Source organism: Halichoerus grypus, chromosome 2 (assembly GCF_964656455.1).
Source record: "Halichoerus grypus chromosome 2, mHalGry1.hap1.1, whole genome shotgun sequence".
Classification (NCBI taxonomy): Eukaryota; Metazoa; Chordata; class Mammalia; order Carnivora; family Phocidae; genus Halichoerus; species Halichoerus grypus.
Genome location: NC_135713.1, coordinates 114,072,108 through 114,098,527, shown reverse-complemented (window position 1 = coordinate 114,098,527; position 26,420 = coordinate 114,072,108). Strand labels below are relative to the sequence as shown.

Genomic DNA, 26,420 nt, shown 5'->3' with positions numbered 1-26,420 from the left:
TTGAGGGTGATGGCCTTATGAAGATGTTCTGTAGTGCCCTACTGTGTAGTATCCCCTGTTCCCCAGGGCCTGGTGCTCCTAGGAGTGTCTCCAATGTGCTGCATGTGCCGTTTTGTCCTGGCCACTTTATCCTTCAGGCCAGTGGTCTGCAAAGCCTCTCTTTGCTTGTTGTGGGCAGTGTTTGGTCCCTGGCCTCAAAGTGGTGGCATTTTAAATAGGTGTGCTCTGATCTGCTTGTGAAATGAGATCTGTCGCTGCCAGAACCAAGGACACATCAAACTCTTAGGGTGAGAAACACAGTGTGGGCAGGGGTTTGAGCTGGTCTTCTGGGGAAGGGAGCCTGCCAGGCTGGCTTGACTGAGGCAAGCATGACTGGGAGGGGTAGTTTTACCAGAGCATGGAGGGGTGGGGCTTGGTGTAAGCAAGTTAGGTGGCAAGTGTCAGCACTGTGCTGCTTCCTGCAGGTGGCCCTATGCATATGCTAAGGGGTGGGGAAGGGAATCGGCACCTGCCAATTCCTTTGCTCCTGGAAGGGTTTCTCTGTGAACACTGCCTCTCTGTGACATGCAACTAACCTCCCCACTGTGTGCCCCAGGCACTCTTCAGATCACTTTCCATTCTATATGTCTACACCATGTTTGCTAGCCTTCTCTCCAAGAGCAGCCCCAATGTGCTCTGAGCTCTCCCAGAGCCAAGCACAGTGACCTTTAAAACTCCAGGCTTTAAGCTCCATTGGTTTCAAGAACTCATGAAATTTTGGCCCTCTCACTTTCCAAGCCAATTGCTATGGGGATTTGTTTTCCCTGTGCACTCCCCTGTGTACTAGTTTGTCTCTTGCCCTTCTCTGCAACTGTGCCTACCTACCTCCCCACCCCCTGTCAGTGGCCATGACCTGTTTCTCTCCCAAACCACATCTCTGCACTTCCTACCTTCTTCAGTATACCCTCTCCACTGTCTTTAGTTGTGGAGTTTGTTCTGCTAGTCTTCAGACAGATTTCTGGGGTATTTAGGATGATTTGGTAATTATCTACTTGTATGCATGGGACAAGGCAAGCCTAGGGTCCTCCTCCTACTCTGCCACAATCTTCTGTCTTAAATAAATCTGTGTCCTTGCAAATGTCCTCATCCTTACTGAAACATTTCCTTATTCTCTGGCACCCTAAGATGCTTCATGCTCATCTTGTATTTTTCCTACTCCAGCCCGCCAATCAATCACTTCTCCCAGGCACCCAAGTTCCATTTATTGGAGAATGGTATTTAGAAACCAAGATCTAAATGCCAGGTGTGTCCCTGCTACTAGTGTGTCACTGCTCATAAGCCCTCTCAGCAGACACGGCTAGGGAAATGTATGCACGTATACTAACCTACCATATACAGCTACGTTTTTTTTTTTACTTTTTTTTTTTTTTATCCTCTGAGCCATGTCAAGATTGTTATTATCACCAACACAATAGTCATTTAATAGAAAAACTGAAAAGTCTGCGGCATTTCTTCTTGCTCCTTTCAGTGAGTGTTATTCTTTTCGGTCCCCCCGCCCCCTATGCTGGCCCCCGCCACAGTATTTTTTGTTATTTCTCATTACACCTTGTAACTAATTATTGTTATACAATATCTCTTTTTATTACTCTCAGTCTTTATTTTATTTTATTTTTTAGATTTTATTTATTTATCTGACAGAGAGAGCAAGAGAGCACAAGCAGGGGGAAAAGTAGAGGGAGAGGGAGAAGCAGGCTCCCCGCCAAGCAGGGAGCCCGATGCAGGGCTTGAACCCCCGACCCTGGGATCATGACCTGAGCCAAAGGCAGACGCTTAACCATCTGAGCCACCCAGGCGCCCCTACATCTACATTGTTTTTACATCATTCTGTCTGTATATAAAATTAAAACCATTGGAAATTGCCAATTTCAATCCAACAACACAGGGTACATTCTAGCATTCCCCCTTTATTATCTGTATCTTTTTTAATAGTGAGCTTTCATCTACAATAAATTTATTTGTTCAATCCCAGTCCACACATAAAATTAGTTTCAGAATTGCTAACCTACACCTCATGTAAGAAATAGTTTTACTAATTACAGTATTTGTGTGTAGTTCTTTTTGGCTTACAGCGTCCAGTCAAAACACTGTTTCTCAAAGTTAGTTAGGTTAGTTCTTTCCCAATCCCTTCAGCATGGCCTCAAACTGTGCTAAGCCAAGATCCATGGAAAGACATGCCATGAGGACCAAAGCAATGAATGGTTCCTTCAGATCAGACAGTGCATTTCTTCCCTGGACAAAGTAATGATGAAATCAGTACTGAGGCCAAGGAGAAAATATTTCTTGAAAAAAACAAATGACCCCAGGTTCAAGTCACCTATATTTATATCAAGTATGAAGGAAATTGGAAAACCTTCATAGTCAACATCTCTACAAACCAACTCTTTAATCTTACAAGTAGTAAGAAATTAGAAACAAGCCAGGTAGCAATTACAGTGAGTTTCTTTTTAAAAAAGACTCTAACAATCTTAGCTTGAATTTGTTCCTAAACAGATCAACATCAGCAATTCTTACATTGTTTATACACAAAAGAAAATGTATTTTCAAGTACTGGAAAAAGCAAAGAAAAAAGCAGTAAAACCGAAACAATAATTTTAACTTGCCTTCTATAATCTGAAAAGAATCAGACCCTATATAATAGCAATAATACTCACCATCGGCTGAAAATTTGTCAATCGCTTGGGTCAAGGTGAGGAAGTTGCCTGTGGACTTCGACATCTGAAACAGAAAGTCAATGATCAGGCATTATTAAGAATATATATAAATAAAATAAACCAAATCAGCCAAATCAAAGTAAGTAAGTTAGCCACAATCAAATAAAGACAAAAAAAAAAAATTAGAGGGGGAAAGCAAAAGATATCTTGCACTAATTTTACAGAGGTGGAAACTGAAATCCAGTTAATAGAGTGACTTATCTAGGTCACTCAGCTAGGCAGGGACGGAGCTAGGACAGGTCTCAAGTCTGATACTCAATGCACTACTCTTTCCAGTAGGCCATACTGCCCCCTAGGAATCGGTTTAGACATGCATAATGATTCCACAATATCTCTGGAACATTACAGCTGGTCATAAAGAAGAGCTTTGGAGCAATGAGAATCATTCAGAAATGAATGGACTAGCATATGACATCAGAGTTAGGGTTTTAGGGAACTTCGCTGGCTTCACAACAAGTGGTTGTTTCAAGTTGTGCTCTACCTAAGGACACCGCATTTAAGGATGCACTGTGCACGGCCTGCCAATCTTTACTATTTAAGGATTTGCTGTCTTTGGGGCACCTGGGTGGCTCAGTCGGGTAAGGGTCTGCCTTCAGTTCAGGTCATGATCCCGGGGACCTGGGACCGAATCCCACATTGGGCTCCCTGCTCAGCAGGGAATCTGCTTCTCCTTCTCCCTCTGCCTCTCCCCCTGCATGTGCTCTCTTGCTCTCTCTCACTTGCTCTCCTGGTCTGTCTCTCAAATAAATAAATAAAATCTTTAAAAAGAAAAGAATTTGTTGTCTTTATCAGAACTTTGCTGATACCAAAGAGAGGTGATAATCCAGTCTTCTACTACATGGCAATAAAGTATCTAGTTCTAATAAAATCAGTACAATGTATAGTACAACAACGTTGAGACCAAAGAAAATGCCACGTTATAACACAATTTATATTTATATACACACATACACATATATACAAACATGAAAATGTATATATATAGTGCTACTTTGCCTTACAAAGTAAAAAATGAGTTTGATAACCAAAAGTCCTTGTTGATCTAAAAAATCTATAAAAGAGCCCATGCTTCTAATCAAAGAGCTGTTTTTCAGTCTAATATAGAGATTTTTTTTTTTAAAGATTTTTATTTATTTGACAGAGAGAGAGAACACAAGCAGGCAGAGCAGCAGGCAGAGAAAGAGGGAGAAGCAGGCTCCCCGCCGAGCAGGGAGCCCGATGCGGGGCTCGATCCCAGGACCCTGGGATCATGACCTGAGCCAAAGGCAGACGCCTAACCGACTGAGCCACCCAGGCACCCCCAATATAGAGATTATTTTAAATGCGGGCGCCTGGGTGGCTCAGTCGTTAAGGCGTCTGCCCTCGGCTCAGGTCATGATCCCAGGGTCCTGGGATCGAGCCCCGCATCGGGCTCCCTGCTCGGCGGGGAGCCTGCTTCTCCCTCTCCCACTCCCCCTGCTTGTGTTCCCTCTCTCGCTGTGTCTCTCTCTGTCAAATAAATAAATAAAATCTTTAAAAAAAAAAAGAGAGATTATTTTAAATGAACTTTTTTATTCCTTTTCAATATTAGGGCGCCAGTTAAAAATGATATTTCATTTTGCAATTCATACCATCTGCTATTTGTTTAAATCTATACCTATTTTCTGGGCGCCTGGGTGGCTCAGTTGGTTAAGCGACTGCCTTTGACTCAGGTCATGATCCTGGAGCCCCTGGATTGAGTCCCACATCGGGCTCCCTGCTCGGCAGGGAGTCTGCTTCTCCCTCTGACCCTCCCCCCTCTCATGTGCTCTCTCTCATTCTCTCTCTCTCAAATAAATAAATATAATATTTAAAAAAATAAAAATAAAATAAATCTACACCTATTTCCATTATGACAGATATTTATAGCAAAGAATACTCTTTTCCAATTAATATTCCATCATTTGTAGCAAAATTCACTGATTGTAACAAAATCAACTTGCTACAAATATTATCACTAAGAAATAAATAACAAAGCAATTTTCAGTTTAGGTGAGGAGGGGTACCCTTTTCAAATGTGCACAAAAGCATCACAGGGTAAGCAAGGGCTTTGTCATGAGGTTTGAAGACATTGATTAATGAGATAAAGTCTTACATAGCCTATGAAAAATCATATATATTAGTAGTTTTAACAATACCGGAAGCAGTAGTAGTATAGAGAGATATATAGTACACTGCCTGGGAAGAAGCATTAAATAACAGTTAAGAATCCAACAAATTCCAAAGTTCTATTATTTTAATTCAGTGGCTGACCACAGTATAGAACAAATCCCACCAAATTATTTTCTCAACTTAATGAGAAAGATATTCTAGGGTCACAATGCTAGGATTTTTATATTTCTTATCTCTCTCCCTCTCTCTCTCCTCCAGTCACAATTTGTGTCACCTTCTATCATTCTAAATACAAATGTTAAAATAGGTAAGTTTTCCCAGTCCCTCCCCTCAGTTAATACTATTTACTCCAATCACTCCCCAATTTATGCTGGTAGTCTTGAACATTTTAAATGGAAGATTAACACTGATTTTTATCCTCTTCATTTCTTTAAAAAGTACAACTTCTGAGGAGCCTAGGTGGCTCAGTTGGTTGGGCGACTGCCTTCAGCTCAGGTGACAATCCTGGAGTCCCAGGATCAAGTCCCGCATCGGGCTCCCTGCTCATCAGGGAGTCTGCTTCTTCCTCTGACTCTCCGCCATCTCATGCTCTCGCTCTCTCATTCTCTCTCAAATAAATAAATAAAATCTTAAAAAAAAAAAAAGTACAACTTCTTACATCTGAAAAGTTTTCTGCAGAATTTTAAACTTTCTTACCTTCTCAGAGTTGAGGAGGAGATGTCCATTTGCTCTCACAGCAGCAGGCCATTTGTCACTTTATAGGTAAATGTTTAAAGACAGAAAACAAAACTTTAAGGTTCAAGTTTAAGCTTAAAAAGTTGAGGTAAATGCTGAAAGATTTATAACAGTCTGCTAAGACAAATGTTCAAATGTACTGAGTCCTGCTCATAACAGGAAACAAATGAAAACAAGAAGTGTCCATTAGTAAAGGCCTGGTTACATAGGCATACAATGAAATACTATGTAATTCATTCAGGCAGGGCTAGATGTGTGAATATAAATAGATCTTAGAAACATTACATGGGGAAAAAAAGTGTCTACAATGTGGCATCTTTGTATAATTAAAAAAAAAAAATAAGCATGGGGCGCCTGGCTGGCTCAGTCAGAAGAGCATGACTCTTGCTCTTGGGGTCGTGAGTTCGAGGCCCACGCTGGGGTAGAGATTACTTAAATAAATAATCTGATGCTGGTTTTTTTCAGAAACATGTCATCCAGAAGAAATCATAAGAAAGCAGTGGCAGGGATTACCTATGGGAAGTAGAGTGATGTGGGGGCATGGGGCCAAAGTTCCCTTTTTACTTTTTTCTTTTATGACCTGTTCGAATTTTTGAACTATGTATGTACCACTCATTCATTCTAGCAATGAGATTATGCGAGGATAGTGGTTGGGAACAAGAGTCCTGAGCCAGACTGCATCCTTATTCTGCCATTGCTGGGTAACTCAGGGTGAATTATTTGAGCTCTCTATGCCTCAGTAAGGTTTCTTGTCTGTAAAACGAGGATATTATAGACCTTCCTCGAAAAGTTGTAATGAAAATTAAATGAGTTGTTGTGATTAGAACAGTGCCTGGTGTTACTGATCATTATGACTTACAAGTACCTGATGTTATTACTTACCTATAATTTGTAAAATCTAATACATGTCAAAAACTTGATGCAAAGGGATGAAGCCTCAACCATATTACCAACAAGTACTTCTGAGATACCCAATTTCTCCGAAAAATACATTTTAAACAATAACAACAAAAGAATCGGATAACAAGAACCACATCAGATTTATTCTATTCCTCTACTTTGAAATCTTCCTTTTATTCTTGAGAAAGAAAATGTAATCTCATTCTAAATACAGGAAGTCACATGAGATTGTTTTGGTGATAGGCAATGAAATTTGAACAGAGGGAGGGGTCTATTTTATAGGCTACTTGAGAGACTGGAAGGAAAGGCACAGAGACATATCTGGGTCAAGAGGGAAGATGATAGAAGGATTACTTTTGAGCACACAGGATTAAAAATGCTGCTTAGATTCAGACTCTAGTCAAAATACCACTACCAGGGACACCTGGGTGGCTCAGTCAATTAGGTGTCCAACTCTTGGTTTCGGCTCAGGTCATGATCTCAGGCATCTCACGGGATCAAACGCTGTGTCAGGCTCCATGCTGGATGTGGAGCCTGTTTAACATTCTTTCACGTCCTCTCCCTCTGCCCCTCCCCTCCATGCTCTCTCAAAAAAAAAAAAAAAAAGAAAAAAAAGAATACCGCTACCAACTAATGCTGTAACCTTGGGGCTCTGAGCTCTAAAGGGATGTTTCCTTCCAATTCTAATGTTCTAGGCTCTGTCTTAAATCACCTTTATTTCTGTACCTAAGAGGTCAGAGTCACAAAACACGTCAAATAAAGTACTGAAAGGCTGTCAAGGTATGAAATGTGACGTGCTTTGGTGAGCCCAAAGTAAGTATGAGGATTTCTAGATGTAACAGATAGGAGAAGGTGTGCTTTCTGCTTCAGTATACATTTAACAGAAGAAAAAGAAGGCAACTGGCAAACCTAACTATACCCTGCATAGTAACTTTTTAAATATTTGAAGCCGCAAGGCATAAATTTAATCTACAGCCTTTTTAGCACTCACCTTTGTTCTGGCCACATAGCCACATGATTATAAAGGTAAAATGAGAGATGATTTGGAACAAGATCCTTGCCAGACACTCGGAGATCCACAGGATACCAGAACTCAAATTCCTGCTTTAACTGATCTAATTTTTCCTTTGGGATCTGAGTCTTAGGAAATGGAGCCTCCCTGAAGAAAACATAATCCCAAACCTCCTTGGTCATCTGTTGCGGTCTGTATTAAAAATAAAACAAACAACAACAAAATATATAGGTAATTTCTTTGAAAGAATTAATATTTTCATCTAATCATGAAGTAGGAATCTCTCTCTTAATATAGTTACACTAACAAATGATGACAATAGACTCAGATAAGAATGAAGAATGGTAACAACAGGAGAGGGACTATTTATTACTTTTTCTCAGTGTAGCAGCAAAAAAATGAAAACATCGTAACAAAATTCTGCTAAATGAATTCTTATGAAAACTAAATAATAAAAAAAAAAGAACTTTCAGTGTGTAAATCAAAAGATCCTATCCCTTGCTAACAAACTACACTCCTTTGCCTCATCCATTTACCAACCTGATGCCCAGCGGAGACTCTGCCTGTCCACGCAAGTCCCCCCCCTGCAGCAGGTGTGCAACTGTGTAAAATGCCATGTAAATAGTGGAATCAGAGAGTGATTCGATCAGCCACTGCTCATCCCAGGGCAGACGAGTACCTGCAAGATAAAAAGAAAAACATCAATGCATGAGGAACTCGAGAGACACTTCATCTAGAGAATCCACATTTTCAAAGCATACAGCATTTACAAAGCTCCTTATTTTAAGAAGGTCTTAAATGTGCTTGAATACTTAATAAAATAGACTGGTAAATAAAAAACCAAATGGCTAAAGCACTAGAAACTTTCTATTAAAAAAAAAATCCATAAAGTTATGTGGGTCATACTTCTACCACCAGGTAGATGGTAGGGCATCACCTCTTAGTTCCCTTCACCCTCTAACTGAAGCCTCTCACTTCCAATTCAGAAAAATAATACAAAAGAGGGAGAAAAGGTAAAAGTGCTAATTTGCCATGTAATTGGCAAAGTCATTCAAACAGAAGAATTTGAAGTATACATTACCTAAACCATAAGTTCTCGAGCAAGCATGCTCTTGTAGCCAACCTAAGGTAGCTTCAAAATTCCTCCTGGTCTCCTCACAGAATCTGGAGAGAGTGAAAGATAAAGTGCCTTCCTTCACATTCAGTATCTTCCACATTTCTCATCTCCTCTCCCTTCCCTCATCACTTTTTCCCTTCTTACGTTTCCAGTCCCTTCAAGCACTGGGATGCCTGTTTTTTCCAGTTCTCTTCTCCATAATCCAAGTACCTTGGGAGTGAAAAGATTGATTAAAAAAAAAATAAAAGTCAAAAGGATAAGTAAAGTGACTGAAGGAAATTTCTTTCTGTAAGAGAGACTAACCACTGATCACACAGGGCCACGACACATTCATCTGAAGATCTGGACATAACTTGCTTCTCTGGTTCCATGTAAATAAATGCATCTCCCTAAACAAAAGCAAAAATATATCAGATATTAAGTCAATCTCTATTCCTCAGGGATAATAAAAACAACTTAAAAAAATGTTGGGGCGCCTGGGTGGCTCAGATGGTTAAGCGTCTGCCTTCAGCTCAGGTCATGATCCCAGGGTCCTGGGATGGAGCCCCACATCGGGCTCCCTGCTCAGTGGGGGGCCTGCTTCTCCCCCTCCCTCTGCTTCTCCTTCTGTTCGTGTTCTCTCTTTCTCTCTGTATCTCTGTGTCTCGAATGAACAAATTAAAAAAATCTTAAAAAAAAAAAAAAAATGTTACACCACCCATAACCCAAACCCCACATGTTCGTTATGTCTTCCCTCTTCCCAGTAGAAGTTATCTGCCTTTCTTTCTATACAACATTTGCTTTTGAAAAGGTGAGCATCTTTGTCAACAGATCATCTTTCCTATATTAGATTATTCCTTTTCAGTAGAATGTAAAAGATGTTCAATAGTTTCTAATTCTGTGGTCTGAAGGTCAGACTGCCTATGGAAGCCTTTTATCCTTGTTAGAATAAAAATATAAAAAATTATGAAATTAAATGCATGGAACCACTGCTTTTAAAAAAACAGACGCACAAAAATTAAACATGGAAAATATTGTTGCTAAAGATTTATAGTGTCATGAAAAATGCCCACTAGGGGCGCCTGGGTGGCTCAGTCGTTAAGCGTCTGCCTTCGGCTCAGGTCGTGATCCCAGGGTCCTGGGATCGAGCCCCGCGTCGGGCTCCCTGCTCGGCGGAGAGCCTGCTTCTCCCTCTCCCACTCCCTCTCTCACTGTGTCTCTCTCTGTCAAATAAATAAAATCTTTAAAAAAAAAAAAAAAAAGCCCATTAGAAAACTAACCATGAATTTAATTATTTATCAACTATAAATATCTCTTAACATATTATGGTCCCAAACTTATCAGGCTATTTTTAAAAATAAATCCAACATTGTTATTCATAAAATGATTCCTTTTTCTGTGTTTTTAATGTAATTCTTCAAACTGTTAAATAGCTAGGACTTTGGTTTAAAGATGGTAAATTAAAAACAGACATTTAACTCTACTGCCTCTCAAAATTTCAACAAAATGACAACAAAGAGGGTTTTTCTTTTTTCTGACAGCATGAACTTACAGAGACAAAACAATAGGACAAAAAATAATATCAATCAAATTTTCGAAACTAAAAAACAGGATATTTAGCAGGCTGAAGAAAGCTAGCTGAATCCTAAACCAGAGCAGAGAAGGTGAAAAGCCATCCAATTTGCATTACAGAACCTCCAAAAAACTCAACAATTTGTGGTACAAGATAGTTCTGGAAGCAGAGGCAACATGAGGCTGAAAGTAAGAGGACTAACTGAAGTTTTTAAAGAAGAGGTTAGAACCCCAGATACCCTAATCCCACACTATACAGATTTGCAACTGCCCCTCCCTATGCCAGCAGAACAATGAAGGTATATTTTTTTGGAGAGGATGAGAGAATAACTCAACCAACTAAGTTGAGGCTATGGGTATCACAGTGGGAATAAATGAATTAACCGGAAAGTCAGCACACTGGGGATTGGTATTCCCCCTAGCAATCTTTTCAACTCCCAGAATGCTCAGTTAGCTTAGCTCTTTTAAGCCAGAAACTGGAAGACTCTTTTGGGAGGAATCTAACAAATCCAAGAAGCTCTAATATCAAGGCTAACATAAAGGCTTCCCCAAGGGAACTCTCTTACACTATTGGTGGGAATGCAAGTTGGTACAGCCACTTTGGGGAAAACAGTGTGGAGGTTCCTCAAAAAATTAAAAATAGAGTTACCCTATGACCCAGCAATTACACTCCTGGGTATTTACCCCAAAGACACAGATGTAGTGAAAAGAAGGGCCAAATGCACCCCAACGTTCATAGCAGCAATATCCACAACAGCCAAACTGTGGAAAGAGCCAAGATGCCCTTCAACAGATGAATGGATAAAGAAGATGTGGCCATATATACAATGGAATATTACTCAGCCATCAGAAAGGATGAATACCCACCATTTGCATCGACATGGATAGAACTGGAGGGGGTTATGCTAAGTGAAATAAGTCAAGCAGAGAAAGTCAATTATCATATGGTTTCACTTATTTGTGGAACATAAGGAACAGCATGGAGGACATTAGGAGAAGGAAGGGAAAAATGAAGGGGGGGAAATCGAGGGGGAGAAGAACCATGGGAGACTATAGATTCTGAAACAAATTGAGGATTTTAGAGGGGAGGGGGGTGGGCGGATGGGTTAGCCCGGTGATGGGTATTAAGGAGGGCACGTATTGCATGGAGCACTGGGTGTTATACACAAACAATGAATCATGGAACACTACATCAAAAACTAATGATGTACTATATGGTGACTAACATAATAAAAAAAAAAGAAATTTAAAAAAAAAAAGGCTTCCCAAGACCCAAACAGCCCTTCTATTTTTTTTTCCCAAACAGCCCTTCTAGATCTCCCCCAGTGAAGCCCTACTCACATGCAAAAAGATCCTGATCACCTTTTTGTACCTACTCTTAAATATCAACAACCTTTCTCAGAGAAATAAGAGATTAAGATTTCACATCCATGAAACAGGAGTAGCATCCCATAAAAAAGGATCAATCAGATAGCAAGAATAAGCTCTTAAACTGGCCCTGAGTTGGTAATTTCAAAGGTGGATAACAGGTATATAGGAATTCGTCATACTACTCTCCACTTTTTATAAATTTGAATTTTCCATACCAAGAAAAAAACTTTTCCACATGCTCAGAAATAGCAGATATAAAAAACACAGAGTTAACAAACAAAACCTTATAGGGAGAAAAAGTTGAGAACTCTCCCAGAAAGAAAAGGACTTCCAGAATCAAGAGAACCAATATCTGAATAATTAGAATTCAGAAAAAGAAAATAAAGAACAGAAAGAGATAAACAATCAAAGAAAAAGTCAAGAAATTTTCCCAAAATTAAAGCAAATTAAGTCTCCAAACTGAAGGAATCCACCAAGCACCCACAAAAATTAATAAAAATTGACCTACACCAAGGTAAATCATGAAATTTCAGAATACTGGGAAGAAAAAGAAGATTCTAGAAGCTTCCAGAGGAAGGGAAAAAACAGGCCATTAACAAAAAATCAGTTATTACCAAAATGGTTTTGGACTTCTCAGCAACATTACTGAAACAGAACACCAGGGGTAATGTCCATTAAATTCAACGGCAAAATTACTTTCAATCTAGAATTCTGTCCCCAACCTATCAAGTATGAAGACAGACTAAAGATATTTCAGAGATGGAAGCTCGCAAAAATTTACCTTCCAGGTACCCTTTTTCAGGAAAGCCACTAGAAGCAGAGCTTCACCAAAATGAGAGAGTAAATAATAAAGCAGCAGCAATGGGATCAAGGAAACAACAGGTCCAACTCAAGAGAAACAAAGGAAATTCTTAGTAATAGTGGAGAAAGATCCCAGATGACATTTGTGCACCAGGAGAGTAAGCAACTAGTCCAGATTAAAATAGGACAGAAGGCTCTGGGAGAACTTTCTCCAAGAGGGAACCAATAGCATATTGATGTGTGAAAGTATTAAGAGAAGAAATAAACAGGGCAGAGTTTGGGGATGGAGTATTGATATATTTTAAAGGAAGAAAAAAAAAAAAGACAATTACTAACGCCAGGGGAAAATGAAAGCTGGGAAGAAAAGTTCTCATTGTACACTTCATTGTGGATCAGTGATGCCTCTAAAATGTACATTTTTGTAGTACTGCTCTCACAAGTTATAATACACCTATGCTAGGAAGACAGGAGGTAGAAAAGTATACACAAATGGTGAGGTTAGAAAGAAAGACACAGTTATAAGGAAGAGTTAAATCTTGATTTTCTACAGTACGAAGTCAATAGCTAATGCCTAAAACTGAAAAACAAAATTCAGAAATTGTATTAGCATTTAGATTATAGATCTGTAAGAGATAGAGGTTAATATTAAAAGAAGCAACTGAAACAGTTAAAAGTAAGCCTGTTCAAGGAAGAGAAACTTAAGACAATGTGGAAGGATGGAGAGGAAACTGCTGGTTTTTTATTTTAATAAGCTTTACAGACCACTGTCTCTCTGTACTAAGGCCATATACAACTGTCAGAAATCAAAATTTAATTTAAAAACTAATTAAGCAGCACAACAGAAAAAAAGTTTCAACAAAAATGAAGACAGAGGGGGAAGAAAAACAATGAAGTAAAAAGTAAAGCACTACACAAAGAGAACTGTAACTACCAGTATCTTAAATGGCCGCTGCCAGGAAGCATCATTAAAGTTCTCCGTTTGTGCTTTGCACATGCCAACTTTATAGCACTACACTCATCAACATTACAGGTGGGATGTTCAAGTTAAATGAATTGCTAAATAAGTCTCCTATTTTCTGCCACAAAATTATTTATCTTTAATTCAGCTCCAGGTTCTATTACAGAACTCACCACTAATTAACAGTGAAGTCTATTAACTAAAAGGTTTTCTCCTAGGGGCGCCTGGGTGGCTTAGTCGTTAAGCATCTGCCTTCGGCTCTGGTCATGATCCCAGGGTCCTGGGATCGAGCCCCGCATTGGGCTCCCTGCTCGGCGGGGGGCCTGCTTCTCCCTCACCCTCTGCCCCTGCTTGTGTCCCTCTCTCACTGTGCCTCTCTCTGTCAAATAAATAAATAAAATCTTAAAAAAAAAAAAAAAAGATACTAAAAGGTTTTCTCCTAAACCAGCCTTCAGAGGATAGCCTATCACATACAGTGTCAATCATCTTTTTCTGAATAGTCTTCTTTACATCTTGGACCTTCTGTCCTTTAAATCCATCCACCAACATTACCTAAAAGAATGAGAAGTGGGGGGAAAAAAACAGACAAAACAATTAAAATTTGCTTTGTGTTCCCTCCAAACTTTTTCCTAACTGAATTTACTTCCATCTGCAACCAAGATATTTTTAGTGTGAAATTTATCACATTTATAATCTTAAGTTTTTATTTTGCCATAGCTTAGACAACTAATATTTACAACACACTTGCTTCTCTTTTGGTGTAACTAGGATAGCTACCATGAACATGATTAGGAAGGAACCCTCACTTCCCACTTCTCAGATTTCCATGTGGAGAGAATTTCAATATGCTCACTCACCTCATTCCTGAAGGCTTTGGGAAAATGAACTGAGTGCATGCCGCTCAGCCCCATTTAGACTTCTGTTTCCAACTCTGCCTGTTGCCAGCGAGCATTTTCCTTTGCTTGGCCATGTGATAAACCTAGCCCTTACAGGAAGGCCTGTTTTCCAACTCTGCCTTTTATGTAGTGAGGAAATTTAATTCTAGGGCCAAGTATTAGCTTGCCCATTGTTGTCACAGATCTAAGCCACACAATCCCTTCTAGCTGATGTTCTGATCTTCAGCTATGTGACTCCTATTTCTCTCTGAAATAGCTTCTATCTTAAATGGAAAAGACACAAGTTCTTTTTTGACCCTCCAAACCCTCTACCATGCCAAAGTGCTTTATTATCTATTTAATTCATCATTATAAAATTATACTTATTGATCATCACAGTACAGTGGTTAAGAGCATAAATCTTAGGGGCACCTGGGTGGCTCAGTCGGTTGAGTGTTTGACTCTTGATTTCGGCTCAGGTCCTGATCTCATGGTTGTGAGACTGAGCCCCGCCTCGGGCTCTGTGCTGCGTGTGGAGCCTGCTTAAGATTCTCTCTCTCCCTCTCCCTCTGCTCCTGCCCCCACCCCACTTGCACATGCCCGTACTCTCTCTCAAATAAATAAATAAATAAATAAGCAAGCAGGCACAAATCCTAGAGCCAAGCTGCCCAGTGTGAGTACCAGTTCTGCCACTGGCTACCTATCTGGCTGATCTTAGGTAAATTACTTAATATTTTAGTACTTCTATTTCCTCATCTATAAAATGGAATACTGCCTACTTCACAAGGTTATTTTGAGATTTAAATAAGTTAACATGTAAGTGCTATATAAGTGGTGGCTTTTATTATCACCCAAAATGTGTAAGTCACTTAAAAAAAGATATATAACCAATTGTTGATTATCTAGAAAAATGAGAGTAAAGGTAAAAATAAAGAATTCTCATTCATGGCCTTAAAAAATCTTCATTTCAACCTCAAGTCATAGCAACTTGGCTGGATTTTTACTTTCTCTAGCTTAGTCTTCTTTCCATGGAAATGTAAGCCACATTAACATATGCACAATTAAGGAGAAAAGAGAGGTTTAAAACATGTTTTTGTGCTCACCTGACATTTAGTATGCATTAGTAAGTAAATTAATGAACTGAATAAAATTGCTAATTTAAAATATGAACTCCTCAATTAAAAGAGCAAAAGAAGGAACCAGGTATTGTCTATGCAATAAATCTATGGAATTTACTGCAAAATAATATGAACTTTAAATAATCTTCTCAGTAAACTCATTTCTTAGAGATTCCTAGAGGGCACAAAAATATAATTTCTGTAAATGCTATCGGATAAAAAATAGATTAAAAAAAGAAATCTAGGGGCGCCTGGGTGGCTCAGATGGTTGGGCGTCTGCCTTCGGCTCGGGTCATGATCTCAGGGTCCTGGGATCGAGTCCCACATTGGGTTCCCTGCTCAGTGCAGAGCCTGCTTCTCCCTCTCCCTCTGCCACTCCCTCTGCTTGTGCTCTTCTGTCTGTCTCTCTGTCGGATAAATAAATAAAATCTTTAAAAAAAAAAAAAAAGAAAAAAGAAATCTGGAAGGGTACCTGGGTGGCTCAGTCGTTAGGTGTCTGCCTTTGGCTCAGGTCATGATCATGGGGTCCTGGGATCGAGCCCCAAGTTGGGCTCCCTGCTCAGAGGGGAGCCTGCTTCTCCCTCTCCCTCTGCCCCTCCCCCTGCTTGTGCTCTGTCTCTCCTCTCTCTCTCTCTCTCTCAATTAAATAAAAATCTTTAAAATAGGGGCGCCTGGGTGGCTCAGTTGGTTAAGCAGCTGCCTTCGGCTCAGGTCATGATCCCAGGGTCCTGGGATTGAGCCCCGCATCGGGCTCCCTGCTCGCCGGGGAGCCTGCTTCTCCCTCTCCCTCCGCCTGCCTCTCTGCCTACTTGTTCTCTCTCTCTATCTCTCTGTCAAATAAATAAATAAAATCTTTAAAAAAAAAAAAAAAAATCTTTAAAATAGGGCACCTGGGTGGCTCAGTCATTAAGCGTCTGCCTTCGGCTCAGGTCATGATCCCAGGGTCCTGGGATCGAGTCCCACATCGGGCTCCCTGCTCGGCAGGAAGCCTGCTTCTCCCTCTCCCACTCCCCCTGCTTGTGTTCCTGCTCTCGCTATCTCTCTCTCTGTCAAATAAATAAATAAAATCTTTAAAAAAAAAAAATCTTTAAAATAAATAAATAATAAAAAAGAAATCTGGAAACAGAAGAACACAGTCTCATATTAATCTCTCTCAAATCAGTATATAGTTGAAACTATCCTGAACTTTTCTATTTTTTTCTAAATCACTGAAAAAATTAGAGCAAAACTAAAAAATTATTACTTACACCATCATAAAACCCTTTTAGATATAACTTCTCCTTTGCTTCTGCAAGTTTTTCTCGGTCATTCTGGCTTTGAACTTTCAAATCATCACAAACGGTTACAGCAGAAAGATTTCCAAAACCTGGGATTTCAATGATTGGCACCTGCAAAGAACAGCAATGTTGGGAACTTACTCACACTGAATGAACATAAAAACAGCCCCATGGGGCATAATCCTCTCGCCTCTACTGTCCAATGAAGCCATTTCAGATTTTATATATCATTACAGAAGCAACACACATCAGGCAATCACAGTGACTAACATCCAGATGTGAATGTGTCTTCCTATTCTCCTCCACAGGAACTATCCAAATTCTCTGCACCAACACCCAAATTGTCCCTCCCTCACTACAGAACACACCTTCTCTAGCTCACAACCCCACACTGGCATATAATTAACTAAATAATAAACAGTGAAACTAGGAAAATGATGTAAACAATTTAAATTAAATTTATGGATGGTCTTATTTCTGGTTTATGATAAGTCTTCTAGATTCTTCATGAAAGTTATTTGCTAGTGATTAAAATTTTTTTCTTCTCCAGGCATTAATATGAAACATAACCATTCATGACTTAAATGGCAAAATTTTGTCTTTAGAAGCTTGGAAACAGGCCGGCCATAGTAGCAAAATAAGCATCTATAAAATTGGTGATGCTAAGAAAGTCGTTTGTTCCAGAATTACAGGTGCCGGGCGCTAAGAAAATGCTTATTGTTGGTCTTTCTCTCACTCTTAACTGACAGCAGATACCAAATTAAAGTAAGTAAACTCTTATGCAAACTCCCTCTCATTCTTACATTCACCAATTATTCAATTTTGTTACAAGGAAAATGTTAGCTCTTTTTTTTTCACTGATAAAGAGATGGGTATGGATATTCTGAGTCACCTATGTACTCACCGGCTCAAATGGCAAGACCATGTCATCTCTAATTCCATACTTTGCTCGTAAGGCCTGCAAAAAAATTTTGTAAATTAACACTCATGATTAGCACTTTACCAGCATAATCATTGAGAGAACCAACACCAAAACTTTTTTAAATTCTTTGTTCTCCTCTCCATATTTTTTTAAAATTTCACTAAAGGGTGCCTGGGTGGCTCAGATGGTTAAGTGTCTGCCTTCGGCTCAGGTCATGATCCCAGCGTCCCGGGATCGAGTCCCGCATCGGGCTCCCTGCTCCTTGGGAGTCTGCTTCTCCCTCTGCCTCTCTCTCTCTCTCTCTGTCTCTCATGAATAAATAAATAAAATCTTTAAAAAAATTAAAAAAATAAAATTTCACTAAATATCTCAAGAAGGGACCTATGACTTTTAAAAACTCAACTGTTTAAGTTAGAGTGAATGGCTTAAATGATGAAAAATAGTATGCCAAAAGCAAAAATTCGCACACACACACACACACACACACACCCCAATGAAAATGAGTTTCATATCCAGGTTGCAATGAAAATGTGAATATCAGAAAACTTTTTTTAAAGTTTTATGAAACCCATCAAAACAGATTTAAAAAGATCCTATCAACAGATGCAAGAAAAGCATTTGACAAAAACCCAACACCCATTTATGATAAAAACTCCTAATAAACAGAAATAGATGCAGACCTTCTAAACTTGATAAAGACTATCTGCAAAAAATCTACAACTACCATCATACTTAATGATGAGAAACTCAAAGCTTTCCCACTAAGATCAGGTATGAGGCAAGGATGTCCCCTCTCACCGCTTTTCAGTATCGTTCTGAATATCCTTGCTAAAGCAGTAAGGGAAGAATACAAAATAAAAGGTATACAGATTGGGAAGGGAGACATAAAGCTGTCTTTGTTCACAGATGGAAGGAACATCTATATAGAAAATCCAAAAGAATCAAGGAAAAAAACTCCTGGAACTAATAAACAATTATAGCAAGGTTGCAAGATACACAGTTAATTATACAAAAGTTAACTGCATTCCAATGTACTAAGAATGAACAAGTGGAAGTCAAAATTAAAAATAAAGTAACATTTATATTAGCACCCCCCAAAATCAAATACTTAGGTACAAAAGTAACAATACATACATAAGATCTATACCAGAAAAACAAAAAACTCTGTGAAAAGAATCAGAAGACTAAATAAGGGGCGCCTGGGTGGCTCAGTCATTAAGCATCTGCCTTCGGCTCAGGTCATGATCCCAGGGTCCTGGGATTGAGCCCCGCATCGGGCTCCCTGCTCAGCAGGGGGCCTGCTTCTCCCTCTCCCACTCCCCCTGCTTCTATTCCCTCTCTCGCTGTCTCTCTCTCTCTCTCTGTCAAATAAATAAATAAAATCTTTAAAAAAAAAAAAAACAACCTAGGGACACCTGGGTGGCTCAGTCATTAAGCGTCTGCCTTTGGCTCAAGTCATGATCCCAGGGTCCTGGGATCAAGCCCCGCATCGGGCTCCCTGTTCTGCGGGAAGCCTGCTCCTCCCTCTCCCACTCCCCCTGCTTGTGCTCCCCCTCTCGCGGTGTCTCTCTCTGTCAAATAAGTAAAATCTTTAAAAAAATAAAATAAAATAAAATAAATAAAATTTAAAAAAACAACCTAAATAAATGGACAGATACTTCATGTTCATGGACTGGAAGAGTCAGTATTGTCAAGATGTCAATTCTTCCCAACTTACCTACAGATTTAATGTAATCTCAACTGAAATCCCATCAAGTTATTTTATGAATATCAACAAATTGATTGCAAAGTTTATACAGAGAGGCAAAAGACCCAAAATAGTCAACTCAGTATTGAAGAACAAAATTGGCTTCTGGCTTCTAGACTTCCTATAAAATTACAGTAATCAACACAGTGTGGTACTAAGAAAGGAAGAGACAAATAGTTCAGTGGAACAACACAGAGGCCAGAAATAGACACTAAAAATATAGTCAATTGATCTTTGATAAAGGAGCAAAGGCAATACAGTAATTCAAAGACAGTCTTTTCAACAAATGTTATTGGAACAACTGGACATTCACATGCAAAAAAAAAAAATTAATCTAGACACAGACCTTATATTGTCACAAAAAATAACTCAAAATGGATCACAGACCTAGATATAAAACACAAAACTATAAAATTCCTAGAAGAAAATGTAGGTGAAAACTTAAATGACCACGGGTACGGTGGTGCCTTTTTAGATACAACATCAAAGACACAATCCATGAAAGAAATAATAAGCTGAATATCATTAAAATTAAAAGCTGCTCTACAAAAGACAGGATCAGGAATTAAAATAAAAGACAAGCCAAAGATCAGGAAAAAATATTTGCAAAAGACACATCTGATAAAGGACTATTATCCAAAATATACACAGAATTCTCAAAACTGAATCATAAGAAAACAAACAATCCAGGTCGCCTAGGTGGCTCAGGTTAAGTGTCTGCCTTTGGCTCAGGTCATGATCTCGGGGTCCTGGGATTGAGCCCCACATCAGGCTCCCTGCTCAGCGGAGAATCTGCTTCTCCCTCACCCTCTGCCCCTCTCCCCACACACACTTGTGTGTGCGTGCACTCATGCACTTTCTCTAAGAAACAAAATCTTAAAAAAAAAACAATCTGATTTTTTAATGAGCCAAAGACTTTAACAGACACACCTCAACAAAAGAAGATACATAGCTGGCAAATAAGCATATGAAAAGACCACATCATGTCATCAGGAAAATGCAAATTAAAACAACAAAGAGATATCACTACACACCTATTACAATGGACAAAATCTGGTACAATGACAACACCAGATGCTAGTGAGGATGTGGAGCAACAAGAACTCTTATACACTGCTGGTGGGAATGCAAAACAGTACAGCCACTTTGGAACACAGTTGGGTGGCTAAATATATTCTTACCATAGGACCCAGCAATCACACAACTTCGTATTTACCCAAAGGAGCTGAAAACTTATGTCTACACAAAAACCTGCAAATGGATGTATACAGCAGCTTTATTCATAATTACCAGTGCTTATTAGCAACCAAGAGGTCCTTCAGAAAGTGAATGGATAAACTATGGTACATCCAGGTAGAAAGAAAATGAGCAATCAAGCTATGAAAAGACACAGAGAAACCTTAGATGCATATGAGTAGTTGAAAGAAGCCAATCTGAGAAAGCTACACACTGTATGATTCCAACTACATGTCATTCCAGAAAAGGTAAAACTGTGGAGACCGTAAAAAGATCAGTGATTGCCAGGGGTCACAGGGGAGAGAGATGACAGAAAGACCACATGGGATTTTTAGGGCAATGAAAATACTCTGATATTACAATGATGAATCTGTGTCATTATACAGCTGTCCAAACCCAAAGAATATACACCACCAAGAGTGAACCCTAAGGTAAACTACAGACTTTGGTGGATTATGATGTGTCAATGCAGGTTCATCATGGTAACAAATGCACCCCTCTGGTGGGGATTTTGATAATGGAGGAGGCTGTGCACATGTGGGGGCAGGGAGTAAATGGGAAATCTCTATACCTTCCTCTCAATTTTACTGTAAACCTAAAACTGCTCTGAAAGTCTTTTAAAAAAAGATTCTATGAAATATTATACTTAAAATACAAAAAAAGGAAAATACATAAACATCAAGAAAGAAGGCAGAGATAATAGTTCAAAGATACATGATAGCTTTTTAGCCTAATTTCATAGTTCAGTGGTACCTAATTAGATGATTAAGAAGAAATAAGAACATGAAACTCAGATACTCACTTGCTTTTTCTTCAGATCTCTGAGGGCAGCAAAATCATCGGGGGAGTCAGAAGGAACACTTGTGACCACACCAGTGCCTTATAAAAGAAAGTGTGCAATTAATTAATACAACCAGAATGCAATTACCAAAGTATTTCTAGAAAGAAAGAAATAAACTCTTTACCTTTATCCTCCTTAATGGTGAGCATTGGAAGAACATAGATCACCTTATTAGATGTTAAAGGTGCAGAAAGTGATGCACCAAGAATTTCCTGTGCAACAAAAAGATCAGCATAAAGGTGAAAAAACTTATTTTAACCATTAAAATTTAAAACAGTGTTAATATTTTTAAGCCCTGAGAAGCTAGTATTTAAAAATAAATGAAGTAGGGGCGCCTGGGTGGCTCAGTCATTAGGCGTCTGCCTTCAGCTCAGGTCATGATCCCAGGGTCCTGGGATCGAGCCCCGCGTCGGGCTCCCTGCTCAGCGGGAAGCCTGCTTCTCCCTCTCCCCACTCCCCCTTCTTGTGTTCCCTCTCTCGCTGTGTCTCTCTCTGTCGAATAAATGAAATCTTTAAAAAAAATAAAAAAAAAAATAAATGAAGTAAAACAAAATACATTTTTTATACATACTAGACTACAAATAGTTGTAAATAATTATGATACCCAAATGTAATGTGGTAAGGTTGTGAGTCAATTAGTACACTAATATATTGCTTGTGACAGTGTACTCCTTGAGGAAAACAATATAGGAACCATAGCAAGAGACACAAAAATGTTCACACAACCTGGACCCAGCAATCCAATCCTAGAAATTAACCTCAAAGGAAAAAATAACTTTTTTTCTTTGAGAAGTCTGCCCAATGCTGTGTTAACTACAACAGCAAAACCTGGAGACAGCTAAAACTTTAAAGAATAGAAAATCATTTAACAAAATGAGATACCAACAAAATAAAATACTGTATATCCATTTAAAACAATGATTACAAAGACAAACTGAAAAAGGATATAACCAGTTTCTCTTTAAAAAAAAAAAAAATTCCGAAGATTCAACAATACTGAACCCATACCCTTAGAATGGGAACAAAAGCGCTTGCAGCTGCTTGCTGAGCCAAGGAATGCACTTTTCAATTCCACACAGTTCCCACCCATCCACTTTACTCATAAAGAAGCTACTTATAGTCACATGGGTGAAGGCTAAATATCATGACAGTCTCAATAAGGGCTGCAAGCTATTTTTTTATTTATATCACACACTCCAGAATCTGCTCAAATTTACATGGAAAGAAACTGCATTAGGAACAGAAAATATTTGTGTTATTCACACAATTCCTAAAAACGTCTCAGACAGAACTCCGACATCAGGAACTAATGAGATGCGGCAGCACTGCTTATCACAGAAAAAGCCAAACTATTCCAATATCCATTACAGAGAATGGCTAAATAAGCTGTGGTAGAGTCAAACAATGGAATACTATGTGGCTGTAAAACAGAAGATACAAGGAAGCTCTGCACTGATAAGGCACATACCAAGACATAATTAAGTAAAAAAGAAAGCAAGACAGAGAACAATGTGATTAAGTATACTGCCATTGCAATATTAAAAAGAGGGAGGGGCACCTGCGTGGCTCAACTGGTTAAGCATCTGACTCTTGATTTTGGTGGAGATCATGTCAGGGTAGTGGGATTGAGCCCCGAGTCAGGCTCTGCACTCAGCGGGGTATCTGCCTGAGATTCTCTTTCTCTCTCCCTCTGCCTCTGCCCCTGCTTATACATGTGTGCTCTTTCTCTCTCAAGTGAATAAATAAAATCTTTTAAAAAAGTAAATAAATAATAATATGAGGGAGAAAGAATACATACACAGGCATTTGCTTATAAATATGTGAAATACTTCTGGAAGGATATATAAAACAGTGATTTTAGTGAATGCCTATGGAAGGGGAAACTGAGTGACTAGGGACATATTTTGTATCTTTTTGTCTTTCAAATTTTGAGTTCTACTAATGTGTAACAATCTAGTCCAAAAGTAAGTTTACAAAATAAGCAAGAAATAAAAGCTCAATTCAAAAGAACTGAGATAGTATTCTACTCATCTTTTTCTTTTAAAATGTTACTTATTGGGGCACCTGGGTGGCTCAGTTGGTTAAGCGTCTGACTCTTGGTTTTGGTTCAGGTCATGGTCTCAGGGTTATGAGATCGAGCCCCGCATCAGGCTCTGCTCAGCACAGAGTATGCTCGGAATTCTCTCTCTCCTTTTCCCTCTGCCTCTCCTGCTCATGCTCTCTCTCTCTCTCTCAAATAAATAGTATCTTTTTAAAAAATAAATAAATGTTATTTATTAAGATACCTAAGATCAGCATTTACCAAAGGGAGTAAAATATGCTCTGAAATACTGATAAGTAAATAAACCGTAAGGATAAAAGCTACATAATCATCCAGATTTAGTTACCATCAACCAAGATTCTTCAGGGAAAAAAATGGCTGCAATTCTATACCAGGAATGCTGGTAATCATCTTCTACTGCAGCTATTAAATCTCTTAGGAAGGACTGTCTGTATTTTTCAACCAGATACTTACCGAACTGAAACATAAGACTCAAAATGCTATGGTGATATAGTCTACACAATGACTACTCCACAGCAAAAAGAAAGAAAAAAACCACTCCTACACACAACATGTATGAATCTCAAAGACATAATTTGAGCAAAAGAAGCCAGACACAAAAGAGTACAGATTATATAATTCTGAATGAAAAGTTCAAGAACAGCAACTAATCTTCAGTGACTTAAATCAGAGCAGTGGTTACCTTTGCAGAAGAGGGGTAAGTACTGACTGCAAGATGGACAAGACAGCACTTTCTGGACTACTGGAACTGTTCTATATCTTGATTTGGGTGGTGCTTGCCTGAGTGTACACACGTATAAAAATGCACCAAAATACAAAATTTAGGATTTACACACTGCATTGTATGTATACCTCAATTAAAAAGATTTTTTTCAATGTTCTTTCCTCAAGTATCATGGCTGAAATTCTCCTCTAAATCTAAGCACTAAAATAAAAAATTTGCTACCCAACTCACCTCTCCCATTAATTCCTTAACAACAGGCACCACTCCATTGTGTTTGGTAAAGCCCTGGTATGACATATTCCTGGCAGCTCTTTGGGTGCAGATGAATATATCACCCTTCACCGTCTCAAACCCAATGTACTTCATATCAGGGCGAACCCAACAGTTGGTCTGTCCAAACATGGTTTCAGGTCTGAGAGTAGCAGCTACCAAGAAGATATTTTTCCCTTTCAGGCCACTAAGAAGAAAAAATATATGTTTATGTAAAAAAAATGTTGTGGATTCTATCACATCTATCTATTATTTCAAAAAGATAAAGCAATAACTCTTTGGCAACCTACCTTAATTTGGATGGGTATGGCTCAAGCACTTTCAACTTGATTAAAGTATATTCCTGAGGTCCCACGCCCTAAACAAATAAACAAAAATTTGAGAGGATAAAAAAACTTGGATTAAACCCACCAATCTATGTGAGAGATCTGAGTCAAATTTTTTAGATGGATTCTCGCATTGTTAGAATAATTCTTTCTTCCAATGAGGAGACTACGAGTAGGGAGATGACTACATTCACATAAAAGTCTAATGTGAGGGCACATGGTTAAGCATGGTTCAGATGGTTAAGCGTCTGAAGGGCCTTCCACTCAGGTCATGATCTCCGGGTCCTGGGATAGAGCCCCATATCGAGCTCCCAACTCAGCAGGGACTCTCCCTCACCCTCTGCCTCTCCCCCCTGCTCGTGCTCTCTCTCGAATGAATAAATAAAATCTTTAAAAAATAAATTAAAAAAATAAATCAAGGTCTAATGTGTAAGAAGTGACTTGAAAGGGGTGCCTAGGTGGCTCAGCCAGTTAAGCGACTGCCTTCGGCTCAGGTCATGATCCCTCTGCTTCTCCCTCTCACTCTGCACTGCACCCCCCTCCAGCTCGTGCTCTCTTTCTCTCTCTTTCTCAAATAAATAAATAAAATCTTTGGGGAAAAAAAAAAGAAGAGTGACTTGAAAGGCCACCCTCCCACCCCACACCAGATCAGAACCCATAAAGGAAGCCCAGACACTACTATGTAAAAACAGTTGGCTAAGAGCTCACTTGAGAGTGGAGGACAAGAGGGAAAAAATTAGAATAATCACCCAAAACGGTGTTTACCAAAATGGGAGTCAGAATATGTAATCAAACAATCCCACAGGCATCAAAGAAATACTCTGGACCTGGGGTCAGATGATGTGCATTCAAAACCTAACCTAGGCCATTACTAATGGCTTGACCCAAGGGAGTCACAGTCTCTCTGAGCCTTCATTTCTTCATCTGTAAAATAACTGTACTGTGACTCACATTGGATTGTCCTGGGGAGCAGGTAAGACAATGAACAAGAAAATGCTTTGAAAAACTATGACATACTACCGGAATTTAGGATATTGCTGTGGTGTTGACTACATTAAAAGTTAACAGTAAACTCGGTCTTCCAAATTCAAAATTTTGATCAACTCTCACTTCTATTAGGTAAGTTACATCATAATTGAAAGCTGACTTTGAAAAGTAATCACTAGACTACAAATGCATTCAGAGATGGTAATAAAGGAAGATACAGCATAGGGAATCCTAAGGTCAGATTCTGTCATTGTTACTGATTGACTGTGCTATGGCTTTAGGCAAATCACCCTGGCTTCACTCAAGTATTACAAGGAATAATGCTACTAATGTGTCTTACAGGAATGTAGAGTGAACTGATGTCATGCATGGCTAGAAGCACTTTGGAAATAAGCAAGTAGGCACATGATCAAAACAAGTATAAATGGAATCTGTGTACATCAGTTAGCCACATATCTCATTACCTTGCCCCATGCTCTTTTTAGAACAGTGTATTCTCCAAGCAGTGCTTCTCAAATATTAGTCTGCATGTGAATCCTATCAAGAGCTTATTAGAGACAGATTTCTGGGCTCCACCCCCAGAGCTTCTGATTCAGCAATTTCGGGCTAAGGCCCAAGAATGTGCTTTTGTGGGCACCTGGGTGAGTCAGTTGTTAGGCATCTGCCTTCGGCTCAGGTCATGGTCCTAGGGTCCTGGGGTCGAGCCCCAC

At 39.2% G+C, this 26,420-nt stretch overlaps 1 protein-coding gene across 1 annotated transcript in view; it reads right to left on the bottom strand.

The window, feature by feature from the left end:
• Positions 1 to 26,420, bottom strand: part of LARS1 (leucyl-tRNA synthetase 1) — a 71,506-nt gene that overhangs the window by 25,924 nt on the left and 19,162 nt on the right. Inside the window, exons 9-22 of the mRNA XM_036070017.2 lie at positions 24,688 to 24,755; positions 24,359 to 24,584; positions 21,466 to 21,553; positions 21,303 to 21,379; positions 17,500 to 17,553; positions 16,566 to 16,706; positions 13,800 to 13,877; positions 8,948 to 9,033; positions 8,789 to 8,854; positions 8,609 to 8,691; positions 8,068 to 8,206; positions 7,507 to 7,719; positions 5,577 to 5,634; positions 2,691 to 2,754 (exon numbers count right to left, since the gene is read on the bottom strand). Of these exons, the coding sequence (XP_035925910.2) occupies positions 2,691 to 2,754; positions 5,577 to 5,634; positions 7,507 to 7,719; positions 8,068 to 8,206; positions 8,609 to 8,691; positions 8,789 to 8,854; positions 8,948 to 9,033; positions 13,800 to 13,877; positions 16,566 to 16,706; positions 17,500 to 17,553; positions 21,303 to 21,379; positions 21,466 to 21,553; positions 24,359 to 24,584; positions 24,688 to 24,755 (1,441 nt within the window). The remainder of the gene's footprint in view (positions 1 to 2,690; positions 2,755 to 5,576; positions 5,635 to 7,506; positions 7,720 to 8,067; positions 8,207 to 8,608; positions 8,692 to 8,788; positions 8,855 to 8,947; positions 9,034 to 13,799; positions 13,878 to 16,565; positions 16,707 to 17,499; positions 17,554 to 21,302; positions 21,380 to 21,465; positions 21,554 to 24,358; positions 24,585 to 24,687; positions 24,756 to 26,420) is intronic.